Source organism: Cuculus canorus, chromosome 1 (assembly GCF_017976375.1).
Source record: "Cuculus canorus isolate bCucCan1 chromosome 1, bCucCan1.pri, whole genome shotgun sequence".
Taxonomy (NCBI): Eukaryota; Metazoa; Chordata; class Aves; order Cuculiformes; family Cuculidae; genus Cuculus; species Cuculus canorus.
Window position 1 is genome coordinate 80,927,256 of NC_071401.1, and position 23,413 is coordinate 80,950,668.

General features: G+C 42.9%; 1 protein-coding gene across 2 annotated transcripts in view; it reads left to right on the forward strand.

The window, feature by feature from the left end:
• The window catches only part of PPEF1 (protein phosphatase with EF-hand domain 1), a 51,650-nt gene that overhangs the window by 11,803 nt on the left and 16,434 nt on the right, over positions 1-23,413 (forward strand). For both annotated transcript variants that reach the window (XM_054067776.1, XM_054067854.1), the window contains 5 exons: positions 251-378; positions 1,178-1,229; positions 14,304-14,476; positions 17,155-17,269; positions 19,588-19,634. In XM_054067776.1, coding sequence (XP_053923751.1) covers positions 251-378; positions 1,178-1,229; positions 14,304-14,476; positions 17,155-17,269; positions 19,588-19,634 — 515 coding nt within the window. The remainder of the gene's footprint in view (positions 1-250; positions 379-1,177; positions 1,230-14,303; positions 14,477-17,154; positions 17,270-19,587; positions 19,635-23,413) is intronic.

Below are 23,413 nucleotides of genomic sequence, written 5' to 3' on the forward strand. Positions count from 1 at the left end.
TTTCTAACAATATAGGCCTGAGCAAGTCAGCTAGTTTTGTATTTGTCCCTGAAGACAGAAACAGAAAATGCATCATGTATTCATTATCAGAAAACACTTTTTAAGTCTTAATTTTACAGAGATTCATCTTAATGTCAACTGTGCACAATGGACTGAATTTGTCATCTTGTCTGCAAAATTCTGCAAAGGTGTGTTTTCATTGTTGTTTACACTGCATCCATGTGTGCTCCACTGATTTCTGTTTTGACAGTCATAAGAGCTGCTATCCTCATCCAGAATTGGTACCGCTTTACAATGGCCCGGCTAGAGATGAGGCGCCGCTATTCACTGAGCATCTTTCAGTCAATCGAATATGCTGATGAGCAAGATCAGCTGCAGGTTTGTAATCTTCAGTTCCTCCTCTAAAAACAGTTATGTTATCCCTAAAGGACTGAAGTTGCACAAATAAAACGGGTATGTGGTTATTTCTACCTACAAAGCTGTGTCCTGTGTAATGAAACTACTTCCCTGCCTCACACGTGAACTAATTCAGTTGTGTATATGTGTATATATATATATATATACACATACGTAACTATGTAAGCATTAGGACACCATGCTGCCCATGGTGTCCTTTAAAACAGCTTTGTTAGTCAGGGATTGCAGGTCATCCTCCAACGGGTGATCTTAATCATGTCTTTGAGGCAAGATATGTACAACAGAGATATCAATGTCTCAGCATGTTAGCTCAGGCTTCCTTACGGTCAGTATAGAAAATTAGGAGCTTGCAGGGCTTTATGTTCATCTTAGCACCAGTGTCTAAAGGCAGTTCAGTGCATCATGGCAGCTTCTTTCTATGAAGTAAAAAGAGAGTCTAGGCAAATAGCTTGCATGACAGGCAAGATGAATCACACCCCAAAATGTCATCAGCATTGATAGAGCCCTGGAACTTTGTATGTATTCATATAGTGTCATTCTACTAATTCATAGCAGAGCAGGAAAGGAGTAAGCCATTTTTGTAGTAGGACAGAAATTGTATCATTATTGCAGGCTGATGCTGTGGGAACATACAGTAGCATCTTAGATCTCCCTAAAAAGCAAAATTGATAGTAATTGAGTAAGGAAAGAATGTTAATGCTTGTTGAATCCTCTAAACTAATCAGTGTGTGTTTGGTTTTTTTTTCTTTTCTGTCCTCAGCTATCCAACTTTTTTACATTCATGCTAGATTACTGTACTCACCCGGATACAGGTAAGGATAAAAATCAAAGTAATGTGGAGATTCTGTTTGAAAAACGTGATGAGAGGAAAGTTAATTTTCAATGTGGTTTTTACAGCCTTTGGCACATGATAGAGTTGAGGCTTGTATTCCCAAATTCTGTCATAAGAATTTCATCCTGTAAGCATTGACTCTGCTCAATATCTACCTAATGTGTCAGGATGTAAGCCAAGTCATAGACCTGTTTTGCTTATGAGAATACTCAAAGGTGCTCAGAGTGCTTTCTTATATGTTACTACCCTTAAGCTATTCTCCTGACTCAAATTTTCACAGCTTTCTATGCGTGTTTTCTTAAACTATAAGATGTGGCTATCCAGAAAGAGTAAGTCTAGTTGGTCTAGGGTGTGTGCAATCAAAGAGATTGCTTTCAAAAAGATTGTTCTTCTTTTTCTTTATTCCCCATCCCCACCACCAAAGCAGTTCTGGGCCACTTTTTAATTTATTTTGTTCTAGATTTCACTATGAAACTTGTATCAATATGTAAATGATTAAAAATGAAATAAATTTAAACTGCTGGAGATAAATCTTTAGAAACCATCTCAATTAAACCTCAGTTATTCAAAGAATAACCTTTAATTTTTGAAGTATTTTGAGATCCTTGAGCAAACCTTACTATTGAGGTCAAGCTTAACAGAAGGGCAGACTGAAAGTGACTTCCTAAATCCAGAAAACAAACATGTCTTCCCTGAACAAATTGAGAATAGATCTAATCCCAGTGGAGTTTAAAAGGAGGCTGTCCTTTTCTTATTGAATTACAAGACAATGTCCTTCCTCTTTCATCTGGTCCAGCCACAGGATATTCCAATTAAAATTTGCACAAGACACTTTAATAGCAGGATAAAACCACCAACAAAGCTGTTAAGTGGTTCAGTGTTCTAAGGGCAACCATTATAAATGGCATTTTTTCCTCTCTTAAATACTTTAGAGAGCCTAATGCTCTCTGTGCTGTGTAGAAAAAGAAATTATGTTTGAGCCTTGCTCCAAAGTCAAGGCAGATGATACAATAGTCTTTCCTTTGATTTTTTTTTTTCCATTAGCACTGTACATTGCAAAAAAGATCTGCTTTAGTCATTTAGTTTCCTGGAAAGGAATTGGCAAACTCAGAGAAAATCAGGGACTGCTCACTTCATCTACTTCTTCAACATGCTAATAGAGGACCTCAGCTCAGCTTTTCCACCTGACTGGGAAAGAAAATAGTGGTGCTGGGTCTGTGATTTGGAAAAATAGTGTTAATCTCTATTTTCATTATAATATTAAAAGGGAATTTTACAGCTGCTCGTTGTAGATATGATTTATCTACCTTTTGTTAACTGTGTCTATTGACAGAAGGAACAAAAGGGAGCAAGGCACCTCAGGTGACTTGCTAGGGCTCAGAACATGGCTGGGTACAGAGCACACTGCTACAGGCACAGGCTGTTCATAGGCAGGTGGAGGTCCCAGCCCCACCTGTGCACAGGGAGGAGCAGAGGGTACTGTGGGCTGCCCCTCATCACCACTGCACAGGTGACCTGTTTCTCGGTTTTGCAGAAGCTGGGAGTTGCAGACATGATTAAGGCTGAAAAACATGATAAAGTGTGTGGTTTGTGGTAAAGTTCCCCTTTGTATTGGTTGCTTAAAAATTTCATCTGTTTGGATTGAAGCTGTTAAGACTTGATAACTGCTCCGAAGTTATCGTCTTTATTTTCGTCTTAGTATGTTACTTCACCCTTTCTAACTCCCCACGTTACAGATACCAGAACCCAAAAAAAGACAGCAAGGTCTTGAAAGTTACATATTTAATAGAGAGATGGCCCAGGCCACCTTTGCAAAAGAGTTGACTTAGGGTTTGACTTATGAGAGTTTGCATATCAAATTTGTGTTTTGTGGTTCATTGTCCAGCTGCTGGCTGTGTGCATTCTTTACTTAACACTCTCGATTGTTTGCCCCTCTAAGTGACCTTTGCAGCACTCACACTAGCCCCACTGATTTAAGCAAAATCAGTGCTGATAAAGTGATTCTTAATGAACTGTTTCCAACTCTGCTGAATCCCGTTTTTAAGGTGTAAGCCATGGTGAGTGTAAACATAGCAAGGAGAGAGGCATCAATTTCCCAAGCATTTTCTGAAACCCACATTTCTCTGACACTGTTTTCGTCAGTGTGCTCACTGAAATGAGAGTAATAGCATATGGCTTAAAAGCCCTCTCCAAGAGATAGTACACAATATTCTTACCAGAGAATATGTTCCCTGTTCTTCTCAGCATGTGATGAGAAAGCTACCTGAAGATTTTGTGATCTGTGTTTTCTCTTGCAATAAAAACCACTCAGTCTCCATTATTCATTTTGTCACTTTCATCTTTTTAATCTGCTTTGCCAGAATATATTTCTTTAAGGAAAGAAAGCAGCCACCATCTCATTAATACATTAGTGCTTTTGATGTGATTGTTTATTTGATGTAGCCTGAAGCTGGTTTTGTCCTCTCATCCTGCTTAAGATGTCAGTGCAGTTTAAGTTGTGATTGGGATATTATACAGTTCTGTGTCTTTTTTTGTTCTGTTCCTGATTAAAAGTTATTTTCCAAGGGTTTGTGGGAAGTAAGAATTAAAAAGTTTTTCCACCTTATGCGTTTCTCCCTCCCACTCCAAAAAGTCTGAATACCTACTCAGCCTTTCAATTGAAAGATCTCTGGTCAGAGAAACATTGAAACTGCTTTTCCAGCACAAGGTAACTCACTCTTTTGTGGGTGTATTGAGGGTGAGAAGACTGCAAGGATGTCCTGAGCAAAGTGTTGAGACTGGGAGTCTGGGGCACCCCTGGCTGTGCCTCTGAAGGTTACCAGGGCAAGGAGCCCTGTGTAAGGAGCCATGTGTTTTGGAGCCTTCATTCAAAAGGGAACAGAAAGAAGTGCTGTTTTCTGCAGTTTCAGTGTCCATTATGCCTCCCTTACAGCACTGACACCCTTCCATGTCTTTTTGCACAGACTGATTCTCGCAGTGGGGAATAAGTCACAGCTGCTTGCAGCCTACAGCACCAGGAACAGAATGAAAGAATTTGGAGCATTATAGAAATCTTCACCCTCTTAGTGGGCTCAGGGTCTGCCTGGCTTTGACCTGATGGCTGGGGATCAGTTTCTGGCAGTTGTAAGAGCACTCCTCAGAAGTCAGAAGTGCTCTCAGGCACCTCAGTGGTTAGTCTGAAGGCACATGGGTGGTGGAAGAACAGAGAGCTTATTTCAGAGACATACAAGTACCCGATTCCTTGCTACCCTGGTAGTGAATACATCCTTGGCAGTGGCATCTTTTGACCTGCTTTGAACAACTCTTATGGTGAGGTGGTCTTATCAGGAGAACCAGGTCCTTGGGCTTCCTGTGGCCAAACTGACTCCACGTAGCTCTGGGCTTTCATGTTTAACATGGAATATGGCTGTTGTCCCGCATGGTAGTTATGTGGGTGACGGAGTCGACGGGAGACAAGCACATCCGATGATGATCAACAAGTCTCGATTTATTGATACGATAGGCATGCTTTTATAATAGCAGTAATAAGGCTCATACATATTACAAAAGTAAGGCTCATCATTGGTCCGATACAGAGTGTCAGCCCTGCCTCTATTGCTACATTCCTAGGATGTTTGTGGTTTTTCTAGGTCCTGTTTTTATCTCCTGTTATCGCCTAACTTCTTGCTCAGGGAGACTGTGGCCTTGTACGAGGCTGTTATTATTTCACCAGCTGTATTTTCTCACGTCCCTTCTCCTCAAGCCATGTCTCTACAAAAACTCTCCACATTTCCCCCATTTTCTTTCTGAGCAAGAAGGTTCATCTGACTCCAAAACGTGGGTTTCCCTATCTGACCGCAGTCTAGCTCGTGCACACTGCGTTTTTCTCTGACTCCATTGCACTAATAAGGATACATTAGGATGGAACAACGATAAATTCCCTCAAATAGTAAGGTCCTCCCTGTGGCTTTGCCCGTATACCATTCCAAGCTCTGTCTCCACAAATTAAAAATATCCTGGGGGGCAATTTCTTCGGGGCCGTAATGTTGGCACCATTACATCGGGAGTAAAGCTGGCTATTCACTGTTCCTGATTCCAGGGATAAGTCTAGGCTGGCCCAATTTTGCGATTCTTGTTAAAGTCTTTTAGGTTCAGTGGCTCAAAACCGAACCAACCCCCCTGTTTGACATTGGATAAACTGGCATTTGCACTTCCAAAGAGATCTAATTCTTCTGGGGGAGAGTGCAGGGTGATGTTCAAGGACAGTATGATCTTACATTGTTGGCAGCCATCCTCAATCTGAGGGTTACCTCCCCACTCGGGAGACACCTGGCTACAGCCCTCAGCGCTCGATAAGTTTTTGCACAGGCTGCTTTCGTTCACAAAACCACAAAATTCCCCTGGGGACCAAGCAGGCAAACCTAACAGGCAAGTTAGGAAAGGATTAGTAACCCCTCCTAAGCTAAGGCAAAATGACGATTGACTAGTTTGGTTTGCCAATGTTACCCAGATGTTATCTCTTGGCTGATTAAAGCGTGTAAAACGTATAACTCCTGCTATGCTGGCTACTACAGCACTAAGCAATACAGCAGAAACAGGCTTCATTTTTCTCTTCTATCCTTTCTCCCCCTATTTCTTTTAGTCCTTACTGTTCCTAGCTGTTGCAGTTTTAACTCCTGTAACTTGCTCAAGCACTGATCCAATTCCCTGTCAGGATCTCCTCTTATGGGCCCTACCACGTAATGCTGTGTTACGGGTACCAATTTGCTACACCTCGCAGAGATAATATGAGATCTACCTTGAACTATAACCCTTTTAACAATATTCTCCAATTCCCAACGGTAGTAAGCCAATATTTTCTGTTCAGGTGCTTCAAAAAAAATGCTAAGGCCGTGGTTGTTGCTAGCCTTGTTTGCTCTTGCAGCTCTTTCTGCCAGCTGTTAAAGTTATGGTTAAATGCACACCTGTTACACCATAAGTCACATACTAGGGACTGTTCTATCCAAAAGATCTTATCGCAACCCCTGCAGTACAAAGCTACCCAAGCAGCACAACATGGATTATTACAATCAAGACAATTTTGACCCGCTGGCCCCATATGTAATACTTCCGATAACCGTCCAATAGTTGTAATTAGTCCTTCAAAGGTCTGGCAGTGCTTCAAAACCCTGTCGATGGCTTTCGAGTATCCTTTCGACTGTAACAGCAGCGGTCGTAGGATCAGTGGCAGCTTCTCCTCTATTCTCCTCTTGTCTTCCTCCATCAGATTGCTTGGCAGTTGTTGCATCGAGAACAGGTTTAGTCCACCTTGCAGGCACCCATACCGGTCCTGTAGGGGTAGAGACACAAAGATATCCCCTCCCCCAAAACATAACCTTAGCAGGATCTTTCCATAACCCTGTCTTAGGGTCTCTGTATTTCACCCACACGTCCTTTTTCTGCTCGGTAGTTTCATTTGGCCGATGATGTAATTCTGCTGGAGGGTACTCTGCGTCCCCAAATATGCACAAGTGATTGATCACAAATAAGCTCTTCAATAACCTTGCCTGGGGATCAGCAATCTTTTCATGTTTTGCCAAGTACCTTTTCAGAGTGCCATTAGCCCTTTCGATGATAGCTTGCCCTGTTGGGGAGTTTAGAATGCCTGTGATATGCTCAATTCCCCAACTCTTTAAGAACCCTTCTATTCTCTTGCTAATGTAAGCAGGCCCATTATCTGTTTTAATCCTTTTTGGCGTCCCCATTACTGCAAAACAGCTATATAGGTGCCTTTCCACGTGGATAGCCTTTTCTCCTGCCTGTGCTGTTGCCCAAATGAACTTACTATAGGTGTCAATAGATGCATGCACATACTTCAATCTACCAAAGTTAGGGACATGCGTAACATCCATTTGCCATAGCTCATTTGATTGTAGTCCCCGTGGGTTTACCCCTAGGCCTAGACCACCACCTCCATTGTGATGGCTGCAAATCGGGCAGGCCCTAACTATGGCCTTCGCCTCTGCCATTGTGATTTTGAACTCTCGGTGCAAGCCCTTTGCATTTTGGTGAAACATAGAGTGAGCTTCTCTGGCTAGCAGCTGGCCTGGCAGTGGAGTGCCCCGAGCCACAGACACTAGTCTGTCTGCTCTAGCATTACCCTCACCCAAGCCAGCTTCCCATTTATGGCTTCTAATATGAATCACAGCATAAGCGTGCTCCCTTAACCTTGTAGCCTTTTTTAACTGTACCAACAACTCATACAGCCTCTGGTTTTGCACCTCTTTTATAGAGGCGTCTTCGATTCTAGCTACGACCCCAGCAACATACAAAGAGTCTGTTACGATGTTCAGTGGTCCTCTTAGCTGTGATATTGCCCATACTACTGCTAAAAGTTCCATAGTCTGTAGACTGTCTGCAGCTTCTGCTTGTAAAATCTGATGTTTCCATAGTCCCTTTTCTTGCCATGTTATTGCAGCAGTTCTGGATTTTCTGCCAGCATCCGTGAATGCCGTAAGAGCATCTGCGATAGGGGAATTTTCTCGTTTTGGCCGAGTGATCCAATTCCATTCCCCAATCCATTGAACTGGCGCCTGCCGGAGCTTTTCTGTTTCAATGGGGCAGCTCGCACCTAAAAGTGCCTCCTGCAGCTCCTCGCTATTACACAAGTACCAGTCCAAGGTATCCTTTTTAATTGGCATCCTGATTACTGCTGGCTCGGTTCCAGCTACTTGTAGCATTCTCTCCTTGCCTTTCTTTATTAAGTCTGCTAGCATTTCGACCTTTTGAACCAGAGTTTTGGTTTGTTGTAACGCGGGGGAAATCCACTCCAATACCCTTATCTCCCCCGTTTTCTTTTGCAATTGAGTCAGTGCCCCAAGGAGGTATTTGGGACCGTTCCAGATCGTCAGGTCTATGGATAATTCTGGATCTCGCCGATGGACTTGCCCCTGTGTAATGCAGTCCATTATATTCTGAAGAGTGTGCTGTTGTTCCGGAGTAACACGGATCGGTCTTGCTGGGTCCGTACCTTTGAGAAGTGGGCGTAATTCGTCCAGCAGTTCGTTTGGTATTCCCACAATCGGTTTTAACCATTGAAGATCGCCCAGTAACTTCTGAGCCTCATTCAGAGTTGTGAGTTTTGTTTGCAGTTGTAGCTTCTGGGGTTTAACTATTTGTTCCGACATTGTCCATCCCAAATATTTCCACGGAGCTGTTGTTTGAATTTTCTCAGGGGCTATAACAAGGGAAAATTGTGCCAAGGCAGTCCGTATCTCCTGAATTTGCTGTTCAGTAAAAGGTTTTGGTTGGGCAAACAATATATCATCCATATAGTGATAAATCACTACATTTGGCCATCTCTTTCTCAGGGGCTGTAATGCAGAGTCAACATAAATTTGGCATAAAGTAGGACTATTGCGCATTCCCTGCGGGAGTACTGTCCATTCAAATCTTTGGTCTGGCCCCTCCCTGTTAAGTGCAGGCAATGTAAATGCAAATCGCATCATGTCTTGTGGATGAAGGGCAATAGTAAAAAAGCAGTCTTTAAGATCAATAATTAGTAGTGGCCAATCCTTAGGAATCATTGCGGGATTAGGTAATCCTGGTTGTAAAGCCCCCATGGGTTCCATTTGGGCATTGACAGTACGCAAATCATGTAACAAACGAAACTTTCCTGATTTCTTTTTGATCACAAAAATTGGAGTGTTCCAGGGGCTTGTGGATAGTCGCAGATGCCCCTGTTCGTATTGCTCCTTCACTAGATCATGAGCACGCTGGAGACTCTCCCTTTTTAAAGGCCATTGCTTAACCCACACCGGAGAGCTGGTTTTCCAGGTAATGGGTATCGGGAAAGTCCAGGCAACGGCCACTACCCCAAAGGGTGCTCATTGGTTAGCACCACTCCCAATTGGGTCAGAATGTCCCGCCCTATAAGGCACTGCACGGTAGGTGGCAATTGGACTACCGAGAAAGTAGCTGTTAATTGTTTTCCATCGATGTTCACCTTGATAGGAGGGGAACAACTGGCCAGGGTTAAACCTCCAACCCCGGTCACTGTGGTGGCAGCCGGTTGTAAAGGCCAATGTGGAGGCCAGCAATTAGGGCTAATAATGCTGGAATCAGCCCCAGTGTCCAAAAGGCCTAAAAATGACCTCTTTTGTCCTTGATATTCCACCTCCACGGTTTTCTTGGGCCTTTCATTAAGATTTAAAGTCAGCAAGGTCAGGCCGCCAGTGGATCCGAAACCTTTTTCTCCCCTCTCTTGTTCCCTTATAGGCTTTATCTCTTTTGTCATTTGCTCCAATGGTACCAATTGAGCAATTCTCTGTCCCTTATTAATTTGAACGGGTGGAAAAGGAGTATGCACCATGATCATAATTTCTCCAGTAAAGTCCGCATCAATAACACCAGGTAACACAAATAATCCAATCATAGAGGCAGACGATCGTCCTAATAGCAGTGCACCCACTGCTCGACCTTGTATGACAATAGGTCCTTTAATTCCTGTTGGGATCTTTTGTGGGTGCGATGTCATTAGCGTGATTTCTACTGCTGCTGCCAAGTCCAGCCCGAGGCTCCCTGTGGTGGCAGGTTGGGGGCAGGGAAGGTCGGTTGAGCTGCAGAGGCGACTTGTGTCTGAGCGCGGCCACTGCGATTCGCGCTCCTGCCGGAGTTTCCCGACCTCCGCCGACAGGCGCCCGTAGTGTGAGTATCCGAACGGCACTTTCGGCACCATATCCCTGTAGCCTGGCATTCTTGGCGCATGTGACCCATGCCTCCGCATCTGTAGCATCGCGTACGGGTTCCCGATGGAGCCGAATTAACTGCGGCTGACGCTTGAAGGGGTGCGAGAGCAGCTAACACCTGATTTTGTGAAGCCTTTGCCTGTTCCTGTAATCCCAGCCCCAGCTGCTTAATAGCATCTACTAAAAATGCTTGTGATCCTAACGGCATTTGAGCCATCCTTTCTAATGCCTCCTCTATGGTCCAATTTGCACCCAAGGTGTTAATCACACTCCGTGTAGCCTGATTGCAATTTTGAAGAGCGCACTGTTTTAGCAGTGCCCCTCGCATGTATTCGGGTACCCCTGCTTTTTCTATTGCGGCAGCAGCCTTATCTATAAATGCACCAAACGGTTCTTCCCGACCCTGCTTGATTCCCATATATACGGGTACTCCTCCAGGTTCTTTTACCTTATCTATAGCCAATCTGACCAATCTCATAGCCTCTCGGCACTTGTCTGGTCCCACCATAGCCTGAGCTTCCGTGCGGAGAAACGCTCCCAGCCCCATAAGCTCATCAGCCGTCACTCCATGAAGAGGATCTGCTGGCTGCCTCTGTACTGCCACGCATTCGTTAACAATCGCTTGCCAATGTGCATTAAATAAAAGCTGTTGATGCTGTGTAAATATTAACTTTGCTATTCCTCTACAATCAGCGGGCAGAAGCACTTGAGTGCCCCATATGTAGTCTAACATCTGCTTTACTGGCTCACTTGTCACCCCGAACTGGCTGACTGTAGATCGCAACTGTGACAGCAATTTCCAATCGAGGGCAGTAATTGTTGCCATCAGTCCTCCACCTGCCTGAGCCTGGAAGATCACCGGGCATGCTAGCTGTGCTGCTGCATTAACCGCACAGTGATCTCCCCTTTCCAAGCCGTCTTTTGCAAGCGCAGCCCAAGCTTCTCTCCGCTCCCTGGCAATGACCTCCGCTAACTCGCTTTCCGCCCCAGGGGTTGTCTCATTGCCCAGAGGGAGAACGGCCGGGGGAGCTTTCGGCCGCGGCCCCTGCTCTTCGGGGGGTGCGGACGGCTCCTGCTCTTCGGGGGGTGCGGACGGCTCAGAAGCTGCCTCTGAGCCAGAGCCAGAAGGCGGTGGCGGCGGGGTGGGTAAAGCCACCTGCGTGACCGTAGGGGGCAAAGGAGTAGTTTGGGACCATTCTCTTTCATAGTTTCTATTTTTTGTGTGAGCAGCAGATGCTTGCTCAGCTGCTTTCTTTTCTGCCTGGTACTGTAAAAGCTCGTTATGTACCACCCTCCATAGCTTTCCCAACTTTTTTGCCGTTTTATCATCCTGTAATGTAGCCTCCCACAACACATCTCCGAACTTTCGCCACTCTGTCAGCTCATGTACGGTATGCGGATTTATGAATAAGCCTTTAGCATGCCCATATGTTAAAAGACTCGTTAACTCCTTCTGCAAATCTATTCCCTTAACCCGCCGCTCTTCCAGGAAAGCGGTAAATAAATTATATGCTGCTTGCCTTTCCATACCTAATTTATCAGCGCTGTTGCAGCCCCTCAAGGTCTCGGCAGCACGTATCGGCCGGGCCCATCTATATGGTCGCCCAGAGCACGGCGCGTCCTCAGGCTCGTCTATACGGTCACCTTACTTTTATTCGCGCTTATTGCCGTCCTGGCTGCTTCAGGACCCGAACTTTTACCCTGTCGTCGCTCGTCCGTGGTTCAATGCCTGCATTTTGCTCCGGCATGTCGGGGATCACCATTTGACGGGGTCGTCCGTGGTGTCCAGGGGGTACATCGGGGTCACCATTTGACGGAGTCGACGGGAGACAAGCACATCCGATGATGATCAACAAGTCTCGATTTATTGATACGATAGGCATGCTTTTATAATAGCAGTAATAAGGCTCATACATATTACAAAAGTAAGGCTCATCATTGGTCCGATACAGAGTGTCAGCCCTGCCTCTATTGCTACATTCCTAGGATGTTTGTGGTTTTTCTAGGTCCTGTTTTTATCTCCTGTTATCGCCTAACTTCTTGCTCAGGGAGACTGTGGCCTTGTACGAGGCTGTTATTATTTCACCAGCTGTATTTTCTCACGTCCCTTCTCCTCAAGCCATGTCTCTACAAAAACTCTCCACACGTGGGGTCTGCTAATAGTGAGGGCTCAACTCACTGAGCTTGGGCTATACCTCTGGTGTCAGTACAAAGCAGGTCTTTCCCTGTGCTCTCTGTAGTCGGTGGGAAGATGTGGATATTGGCAGAGGGTATTCCTTTCTGTCTCAAGGTGGGTTCCTGAACTAGGCACATCCAGAGTTTTCATCCCTGTCTTTCAATATGGACTGGAAGAGCCTTGACAGCTTCAACTAGTAGATGACTAAAATGAGAAGGGTGCAGAATCCTTCAGGTTTAGTTTTGCATGGGGCTTGTGGTGAGCTGGGGTACTCATCAGCCAGTGCGCTAATGCGCAGGCTGCATTAGGGCATCCATTACTGACTCCTCTGACAGCTGAAAGACTGCCTGAGGATGTGTAAGTACACTCGAACGCTAATGACCATGACTTTCTTCTGATGACTCATCCAGAAGTGGAAAATGGGGTGTACTTTGCAGAGATATGCCCTGCAGGGAGGAAGATTGTGTTTCTCAGCCTGGGCATGTGCCAAGAAGGAAGCAAGGCTGCAAGGAAGGCAGGTTCATGTTCAGAGGTAAAGGGAAGGGTAGCCTGCGGTGTGCAGGAAGGGAGGGAGGGCTGGAGCAGGAGTAAGCAAGGGCTTGAAATGAAGACCACTGACTCTGCAGGCATTGTGTCAGATGAGGAGAGTCTCTGTCCAGAACAGGCAAGCAGTGAGGAATTTGCATGATGTGAGGAACAGGCTCTGCGGTTTGCAGCCACCCACCACCTGAGAGATAGGGCGGAGAGGGAGATGCTGCTAGAATTGGGACAAGACTTGGTGCAGATGTGCTTGGCTCATCAGTGTGTGGGAACCAGCAGTTCAGTCCATTGGTGATGTTCTGGCATCCAGCCAGGCAAAGCTGTAAATGTGGCGGAAGGCTACAAATCAGGCTGTACTTGGTGGAACAGGTGAACCCTGGAGCACCTTGCTGTTATTTGATGCCTTAATCCATTTACATGGCCCTATGCTGAATGTGCTAATCAGCTCACAACACAAAGGCTGATAAAAAAAAGATGGTTTTTTTAATTCATAGCTGATAACAAAGATGTATTTTTATCTATTTATTTTTAATATGGACTTTATCCAGTTACAAGACAAGCTGGCCTTTATGAATCTCATAATTTATTAGGCCTAATTCTGGTTTGGGCTGCTGTCAGTTTTGAGTCACAGACACAGATATTCTGCCAGCATTAAATAATACATTTTTATTTCCAGTTGCATCTAATCAGGGTTACAGAAAACTTACCTGAAGCCCAGCAAAAAGTGTTTACAGCAATCATCTCACAAGAGCAGTTCCGCAACAGCAGCTACCAGAGTCCTTTAGGGTCTGGTTCTCTCCTTTAGTATAATATATAATAAAGAAAACCTGCAAGAAGAAAACACTGAAATCTACTGTTCACTCAGTTACATTTCAAGGCTATGTCAAGAAAATGTTGGATTGAAGCAATTAGCAGTGTTCCTGATTTCTCCCTGTTCCAGGAAAATTGGAAGCTGTGCTCTACTTCTAATGCTATACTTCTGTTTACTTTATTTCATCCAATGGTTTTATGGCAGCCAACCAAAAGCTGACATTGTCTCCTATTTGTATCAGAAAGGAGTTCTTTGCAATCCACTGTGAATAAATAGGATTTTGTTGATGACTTTTCAAAAAATCACCAACCTGCTGATATTTAGCCTAAAAACATGACATAGAAAATGAAAGCAATAAAAGTGAATCCTTAAAAACTCTATAAAAAGTGTAATATTGAACTTTAAACAGATGCTGGTCTCTGCATGATCAGCCATAAATTTTTAATCTCCTTGCTATGTGGGGGAAGGAGAAAAAAGTCTGCAACAGGCTATGTTTCACATTTCCTGTGACAGCAGACTGTTCCACAGCTTCAGTGCAGTACGTTTCGCATCCTGAGCACAGCTACTGGCTGTTGAGACAGAGTTTTTGCCTGTTTTCTCATTTGGTTTGGTTTGCCTGGTTTTGGGGGTTGGTTTGTTTGTTTAGTGAATCAATCGGGGAAGACCTGGAGCTCTTCCATTATACAAGGCAGGAGTTAGCCACTGCAACAGTGCAGCGAGTGAAGCACCAGTTACATTCCACTGGTTCTGGTCATGCTGCTACAGCCCAATGAGGGGCTGGTGGAGTTTCTTCATTGATGTTTTTCTTCCCTCTTCTTCCAGTTTCTCATCTTTTCACCAGTCCTAGTGTTTCTCAGGTGGTGGATGAAGGCTTATGTTTGACAGAATTTGAAAAGAAGATTCATGTTCCAGACTCCTATTATGGACCACGACTCTCATTCCCCCTTACTGTTGAAGATGCCAATGCTCTTCTTCATGCTTTCAGGAATGAACAAGTAAGTGGCAACTAGTCTGATTTCTTTTTAATCATTTTACATCTCTATCAAGTTGTAGCTCCACAATCAGTTGAATCCAAAGTAAGGCTAAACTAGTTCCTAAGGAGCAATTTCTCCCTACTTTTCCATGCTGTTCCCCTTTCCTGCTAGCCCCATGTGATTATATAGGTATCTAACACAACAGAATCAAAAGCGGTCAGTTCTCAGACAGACTAGTTCCCAGATTTGATTCACTACTTGGCTGCATGATCACCAGGAACTGATCTGGGGAACGGGCAGTTGCTAGTGGGGGCCTCCTCTTCTAGCACTGAAATTACAGTGGTCATGAAACGGGAACCATTAGAAGCTGCAAGGCAGGGGTTATCAGTGAGGGTGCAGGACTGGAGAATCGTAGAATCATAGAATGGTTTGGGTTGGAAAGGACCTTAAAGATCATCCAGTTCCACCCCCCTGCCAGTGGGACATCTCCCACCAGACCAGGCTGCTCAAGGCAGATTGGATGGGGCCTTGAGCACTTCCGGGGAGGGAGTATCCACAGGTTCTCTGGGAAACTTGTTCCAGTGCCTCATCACCCTCATCATGAAGAATTTCTTTCTAATCTCTAATCGAAATCTTCCCCCTTCCAATTTAAAGCCACCCCCCCTCCTCCCATCACTGCAGTCCCTCCCCAGCTTTCTTGTAGCCCCTTCAGATACTGGAAGGTCCCTAGAAGGTCTCCACTGAGCCTTCTCTTCTCCAGGCTGAACAACTCCAACTCTCTCAGCCTGTCCTCATAGCAGAAGTGCTCCAGCCCTCTGATCATCTTCGTAGTCCCCCACTCTGGACCCATTCGAACAGCTCCGTATTCTTCTTATGTTGAGGATTCCAGAACTGAACACGATACTCCAGATGAGGTCTCACAAGAGAGGAATAGAGGGACAGAATCACCTCCCTTGACCTGCTGGCCGTGTTTCTTTTGATGCAGCCCAGGACACGGTTGGCCTTCTGGGCTGCAAGCGCACATTGCCGGCTCATGTTGAGTTTCTCATGACACCCTCATGTCCTTCTCCACAGGGCAGCTCTCAATTGCATTGTCCCCTATCCTATACTGAAACTGCAGATTGCCCCAACTTGGCTGTAGGACCTTGCACCTGGCCTTGTTGAACATCATGAGATTCACAACGTGAGGCCCACTTCTCCAGCTTCTCCAGATCCCTCTGGATGACATTCCATATTTCTAGTGTGGTAACTGCATTACTCAGCTTGGTGTTATCTGCAGATCTGTTGAGGGTGCACTCCATTTTGCTGTCTATATCATCAATGAATGTAACCAGCACTGGTCCCAGTGCTGACCCCTGTGGGTCACCTAAGGTGTCCTAAGCTAACCTAGAAAATAGTTATCATCTTTTTCTGGGTTAAAAGTGCTCCTTGTGTTGTCCTCTCTTTCCCCCCACCCCCATTCTTTTTAGAGGAATTGAAGTGCAAGAGTTAATCCCCTTGTTCCAGTGTGCAAGACTCTGCTACAATGGAAGAGTGAATATAAACAGTGTTAATGTAGCAGAAGAGGGTGATAGCACAAATTTCAGGAGCTCCTTGTCTGCAGCTGCCAAGACACTAAGAAAGCTGTTACTGATCCTCTGTCTGTGTTCCTGAGCAAGCCCCTTTGCTGCCCTCTTATAAGATGAGGGTGGGACAGGGAGGCATTGCATATCACAGCTTTGTTTGAATTTGTGATCATTTGTGCTTAACAATACACTGTATATGAAGGATAAGGATCTACCTTGCTTTTCAATTTACTAAATAATGGTGGGGGTTTTTTTTCCCTGTTATTTTCTCTGCAGGCTGATCTTAAAAGTAGCAAAATATAAAGCACATAATAAATGAGCCCACCTAGACTTCACCTTACCGTCAACTCTCTCTTCTCTTACTATGGCTAGCATTTTATGAAGGAAATTATTATATGTAATGGGTCTTTTTTGTTTGCTTTAAAAACATGAATCTTGAAAAGTCAGTTTGTAGCTCACCTCTCCTCTGTCAGGCTTGCTCAGAGCTATGCTTGAATTAAAAGACTTAAAAATCACTGACAGACAAAATTATCATAAAAAGCATTAGCAGAGAAGGCTAGAGGCGTCAATGTTGCATTCTGATAATATCTTCACAGTGAACTGGAAGCAACTCTTAATAGACAACCCTTGCTGGACTTTCCCCTCATTACTTTTGCAATTTGCTGAACTATCATTAGTGGCCTTATGTGTTGTTTTGGTTGGTTTGTGGGTTTTGTTTTGTTGGGTGTTTTTGTTTTGTTTTGTTTTGTTTTCTTTTACAGCTGAAACTACATCCTTTTAATTTTTTTTCCAGTTACTTGGAACAGATAACCTTACGCAATGATCCTGAGTGCTGTATTACTCAGTCTCTTATCATTTCTGTAGATGGCAAGACTAGAAACAGTACACTAGAAATAAAATGGGAAAATAAATAAAGCAAGTTTGTTAAGGGCTCTATATCCATTCACCAGGAAGCAAATGCAAAACTCTGAACACTTGTAATTCCCAGCACTAAACCATACAGACTGTAATCATGTCTGGAGGTCTGTAGTATAAATAATCTTGGCAATACGCATCTGATATTAATAAAGCAGACAGATGTATTTCTACTACTACTAAGTCTCCCTTTTCTCCCTGCATTTCTTTTCCCCACAGCTCCTTCATGCCCGCTATGTACTGCAGCTGCTATGTGAAACTAGGAGGGTTCTCAAAGAGATGCCAAACATCACCCATCTTTCAACTTCCTACTCCAAGGATATAACTGTCTGTGGTAAGGTGCCAGAGAAGATGGAAGATATTTAGGAAGAAATGTTTTACTTCGGAATAAATTTTTTTACCATGAGGATGGTGAGGCACTGGCACAGGTTGCCCATAGAATCCATGTATGCCCCATCCCTGGAGGTGTTCAAGGCCAGGTTAGATGGGGCTTTGAGATACCTGAAGTAGTGGGAGGTGTCCCTGCCCATGGCAGGGGGATTTAAAGTGAACAATCTTTAATGTCCCTTCAAACCCAAACCATTCTATGATTCTACAATTCTAAGATAACTCTTTTGGGTTATGGGTTGATATTCTAAGTGCTTAGAGAATGATACAGACACTTCCAAACGTTGCCATTACGAGAAAGTTCTTGATGCTTTTTTTTTTTTCCTTCTTTTTTTTTTTTTTTCCCACAAATGCATAAATTGGAACAAACAAAAAAACCAGAAGGTTCCTGAGTCACACTAAGCATATTGTAAGGAAGTCCCTCACCTCCTCTTTCCTTTTCTCATTAAACATTTTGAAATGACTCAATATTAATTCAGCTAACACTGCAGTGTAGCTTAAATTTTCCTGCATTTCCATCTCTAAAATGCCACTGAGCTTTTGATCACTGGCTGCAAGTCTCAGCGCTTCCTCCACTTACTGAGAAAAAGACTTCACCATCATAATTTACTCAGTAATGATTTTAATGAGGGCATAATAGGAGTGGCAAACAAGAGCTTTCATTGACAGCATGACTATCTAGAATAAATTGAAATTACGATAAACCCTCATTTCTAAAGGGACCCAAGAGGATGGATCAGTCTTTATACAACCAACAAATTAGTCTCACAGAATGATGTGATGTGTCACAAGGTAAAGAACTAAAAGCTCATTGCCCATCTATTTTGTTATACTTTTGTAATTTATGAATAAAGGGATGCAGTATCCTGACTTGCCATAGAATGCAATAGCTGCAAAACAGAACAGTAATGGTGAGATTAACTCTTGACAGCCAGCAGCATGTGCTGTGTGTAATAGTAAAATGGTATAAGGAGCGGTACTGTGACACATGCAAAACAAATACTGTTTTATAAGATGTGGTTATCCACCTACTTTGATTGCCAGGAAAGAGTTTATTTAAACCCAGTTTTGTATAAATAGTAGTTTGTTAAGCAAACCAACAAACCTCTCTCCAAATCAAGGAAACTCGTTTCCTACACAGCATATTCTTACTAAGCAAAACATGCCTCCTCATGTTTATCTTGCATTTGCACTATGTAAACGGCATCTAAAGGGGTCCCTTTTCCGCCATTGGAACTAATAGCTTTTGCAACCAGAAAGTAGATGAAAGACCTATTTTTAGACATAATTGGTCCATAATGTTGATTTCCTTAACATAAAGTATCCCTCTCCCAATTTTATTTTAATTTCAAATTAATAATGCAGATTAAATATGCACCTGAAATGTTTGCATCCATATATGTGATGAAATCTGTCATAGCTTGAAGGACTCCTTAGAATGACATCATCAGGCTCATAATTAATAAAAAATGGTATAGAAAACATATAGACAGGACAGAAATGTCACTTCTTTCCTACTCACTGGTGGTGAAAGCATATTGTCACAAGTTAGGTTTTGAAACCAATCTGTGGTTCTGTGATGGTGAGTCAGAGACATGAGAAGGTTGGTTCTATAAGCATGAAATTCAGTCATATGCAGAGGGGAGCTATGCTGCAATGATCCTTTGTGTTGGCGTGAAATCCCCCTGCCTCTTCCGAAAAAAAACTCTTGGAAAGGGACAAATCTGTCATTCCTGTGGCCTTAGCACTGAGGCATGCAAGCATGGACAGTTCTTGACACTGTCCATCAAATCGTGCCTGTAGTAATAACAACTTGGCCCTGAATCAGACAGATTATGATAGACAATTGTGCTGTACATAGCGCCCTACTTAGTAAATTTAAACCACTTGGTATGTAGAATTCTACCATATATCTAAATGTCTTTTAGTGACATTTCCTGTTTTTCATGTTCATAATATGTTCATCTTACTCCCATTTCCATGCAAACCTTTGGCTGTGTGACTGGTCTGATCTTCAGATCCAGATGGAAAGACAAATACTTTATGCAAGATAATTGTGTACTCTTTCAAGTATTTAATTGCCAGATTTTACAAGCAGCTTCATTACATTAAAATGAAGCTAATCCTAAAACAAGGCAAATTTTGAAAGAGAACACGGGGGAAACTTGTTAGGATTAACGAATTCCAGTTTTATAATTCCATTTTTTTTCCTCTCTTGTGAGAGCCAAAAAAAGAGAAGTAAAAATCATGTTTTGTTTCCTGTAGGAGATTTGCACGGAAACCTGGATGATCTTTTGCTGATATTCTATAAGGTAAGCAGGCAGTCCGTGATATAGCATTTTCATTTAATGACTTGTAAACAACACGTATTTACATCGGATAGATTTATCACTGTTACAACTGTACATGTGGCATGTGTGTACCACACATACAAATTCTGGAACAATTTGAATGTTTTTTTGGTTGTAGCTTTTTCTTTTCCATATCTAGACAAGCCATAAGGAGGAGTTTCTTCACCATGAGAGTGGTGAGGCACTGGCACAGGTTGCCCAGGGAAGCTGTGGATGCCCCATCCCTGGAGGTGTTCAAGGACAGTTTGGATGGGGCCTTGGGCAGCCTGATCTAGTGGGATGTCCCTGCCCATGGCAGGGAGGTTGGAACTATATGATCTTTGAGGTCCCTTCCAACCCTAACTATTCTATGATTCTATGATATCCTCCTGCTCACTGTGAAGGAGGAGATCCGGGAGATCTTTCTCTTCCTAAATGCTGAACTGGAGCATGAACCAAAACTTAAGAGGGTTCCTTGCATTGTCTCTGACGTCCTGCCACAGTTTTATGTTCCATATTGACTAAAGTCTTCTAAAATCAGGAGCTAATTTAGCTCCTGATGTAACACCACACAATGGCCCACCAGAAAAAAATGCAGAAGCTTTCATTTAGGCCTTCCATTGATACCTTTGAAGTGTTTTTTTAATTATTATTTGTATACAGGAAACAAAAAAGAGTGTTATCTAATTAAAAGCTTTTTAAGTCTTTGAAGCAATCATGTAGGCTGCATGAAATGGAAATACCTTGGGCACCCTTTACATACCCTTGAACAGCTGCTCACTTTTTAATGGGAGCATAGCTCTGTTTTACTGATGTGAAAAAAAAATAAGCTCCGGGCTATCTTTTCCATAATTATATATTTAACTGAAGATGCAGGAAATTTCCTATATTTAGCTTCACATTTATCTTTAGCATGAATCACCACCTTTCGTTTAGCAGACCTCATCTTTAATTTGAGCTTTCTGGGAGAAAGTGCTTATGTATGATCCTTATACATTCATCTGCACTGAATGGAGGCTGAAGTGAGCTACACTAGGTGTTTAAATGTTGTAAATCCCCCTTGTTTTCAACTCTGTTATGCTTTATCTGATACCTGTTGAATGGAAACTTGGTGGTTTTGCTCAAGTGCATACCAGAAGCCCACTGAAGTATAAGCAGACCTATTTACAGAGTTCTGCTTTTCTTATTAATCGATCAGTTGCATTTAGCTGGTCCTTGGATTGCAGTCTTTTAGCTGTTATTTTAATTAGACAGTCTTCCTTTTCGAAGCTGTAGAGTATGATACAGACTGGTTTCATACACAGGACCTGGAATTGGAAAAATAATTTTGACAATAGATGATATAAATATAGATATTTTTATATTTACAGTGGCAATCAGCTGTCATTTTATTCTTTTGGAATAAACAGAAGATGATTCTTTTCCTCCTCTCTAATACATGTTACAAAGAGAAAAAATTCTAAGCAAGGACTAAATCCTGACTTCTGAATTCAGAGCTGAAAGTCCCACTGACTTCAGGCACTACATTTTACCCTCAGTCATTCCCTGTTACAATGCTAGGGGAGTGCTTCCACCAAACCAAATAAAATGGACAGATATTTTGTCATTTCAAAGCGCTTGAGAAAATAGAGCGCATGTGATAGAGCTGCTGAGTTATTTAGAAACAAATGAAATGACACAGCATCTTCTCTCCCCTCTGAGCATTTTACTCAGCTGAGCAGCAAACCTAGCCAGCCTCTGGGATCCATTTTTTTCTGCTTCCCTAACTCTGGTTCAATTGGAAAGGATTTCTTCTTCTGAGTTGACATGAACCACCCATAACCTTAAACAAGAGGGTGCAATCCCAAACAGTGCCACGAAGAGTGTGATGATCTCAGGCCTGTGCAGAACTGTGCAGAGCTGAAGTGGCTGCTGAAGCATTTTGGAGGCTTTAAGCACGTCCAGGAAACTTTTATCGCAACAGTTTTACAAACTACCAAAAGCAAAAACGCAGAAGCCAATAATGTACAACTTACCAATACAATGCTGGTGGTAATAGTGTGTATAAATCTTAAATCAGGTTTGGGTGAGGCTAAGATAATTACTTCTTAATAGCCAGTTTGCGAGGTCCATTCAGTCCCTGCATTAATCTCCATTAAATTACAGCATTTCCTGAAATTCCTTGAAACTCTTGAATTTTAAATTATATATTGATAACATAGATTGTTAAATGGATGCTGTGGATAGAAATAGCCTGAAGCTGTAGAAAATGCAAACGACAAACGGAAATTAATTAATCACTGACCCAGCAGGTACAGTAACGATGCCCAGCAGCAAGGTGCTAATCATTAGAGGGTCTTGTTCACCTGTCCCTCATGTCAGAGGCTGCAACAGCCTTTAATTTACTTTTGCTGTTATTGTTGGGTAAGACCACAGAAAATAAAATAAAAACTTTGCATGAGTGTGGAACAAAACTAAAATGTCACATTGAAGTTGGAGGTCCAGAACAAACCCTCATTTAAAACTAAGAGTTATAGGTAAGCTTTTGGAAAAGAAGAATGAGAGAGTTTGGAGTGTGCTTCAGAAGATGTGTCTTTCCATGAGGACTGCAGTTACAGAGTGGCTGTGTGTATACTGACAGTCTGCTGGTGATTCACACGCCTATCAGTTTTAAGGTAAAGCTTTTATTAATTCATCTTCCCAGGAGCTGCTGCTGAGTCTCCCCTGTCTGTTCCACACCTGAAATCTGTCCTTTCTTTTTTAAAACCCCTACAACCTGCTGCAGTAGCAGAATCTCATAAATTGCTACTCTTGTGAGAACCAAGCAACCACACTACTCTTCTAAGTTAATTTAGAGAGAGATGGGGAGAAGCTATGGCAAAACCCAATTTACAGCAGTCAGGATTGTGCTACTGTGGGAGTGGAGAGACCCAGGATTTATTACTGCATCCTGACGTAACAGTGTGGGACAGGGGCAAAAAACCAGGTTTCCTAATGGGCTCAAATTAAATGTTTAATTCAGTCTCTGGCCAGATCATGCATCATGCAATAAACTGGCTAAGGTAGTATACCAGGGAATGCCATAGAATCATAGGAAGGGCTGGACACTGACACAGTAGATACATTCAGGGAGTGGAATGTCTTGCAATGCTGCCAGACCTGTTAAAAGTGGCTTCCACAGTTGTAATGTGATTTTGTAGTTGTTCTATTGATTATTCTTGTGCATGCCAAATGTGAAAGCAGAGGTTTCCTTTTTTCTAGCAAATCAAAATTGAAATATTTCTGATACTCATAATTGGAAATGATGAAGCTACACACAATTGCTGCTGTACTTTTGTAAGCTGATGGCACCCGTCGACATGTTGATAACTAATCTAATGAAACACACAATACTGTCTTTTGATAAGTCACCATTCATAAATTCTTGCTGTATGTCTTCAGAAAAAATAAAGTAAGAAATACCTGTATGTACAGCCTCTCAGGTTTGTGAGCATATAAGTAATCTTTGCACTTTGCCCCCACTCAGAGCAATGTGAGTAAAATTCAAGTAGTGCTTTCAGGATTAAAGCAACTGGAAACAAGTTCTTTAGTGTTCTGTATTAACCTTTGATGTCCTCTGGACTAGACTTTTTCTACAGACTTTTAGAAGCATACACTGCAAACAGCGTAAATATATGAAATCCATATTTTTCACCAGGTAAGAAAGCCTATGAACATTCAGATTTGTGTCAGAACATCATTTTTCTTGTCTTCCTTTCAAAATGAATAAGTTCTTTCTGTTT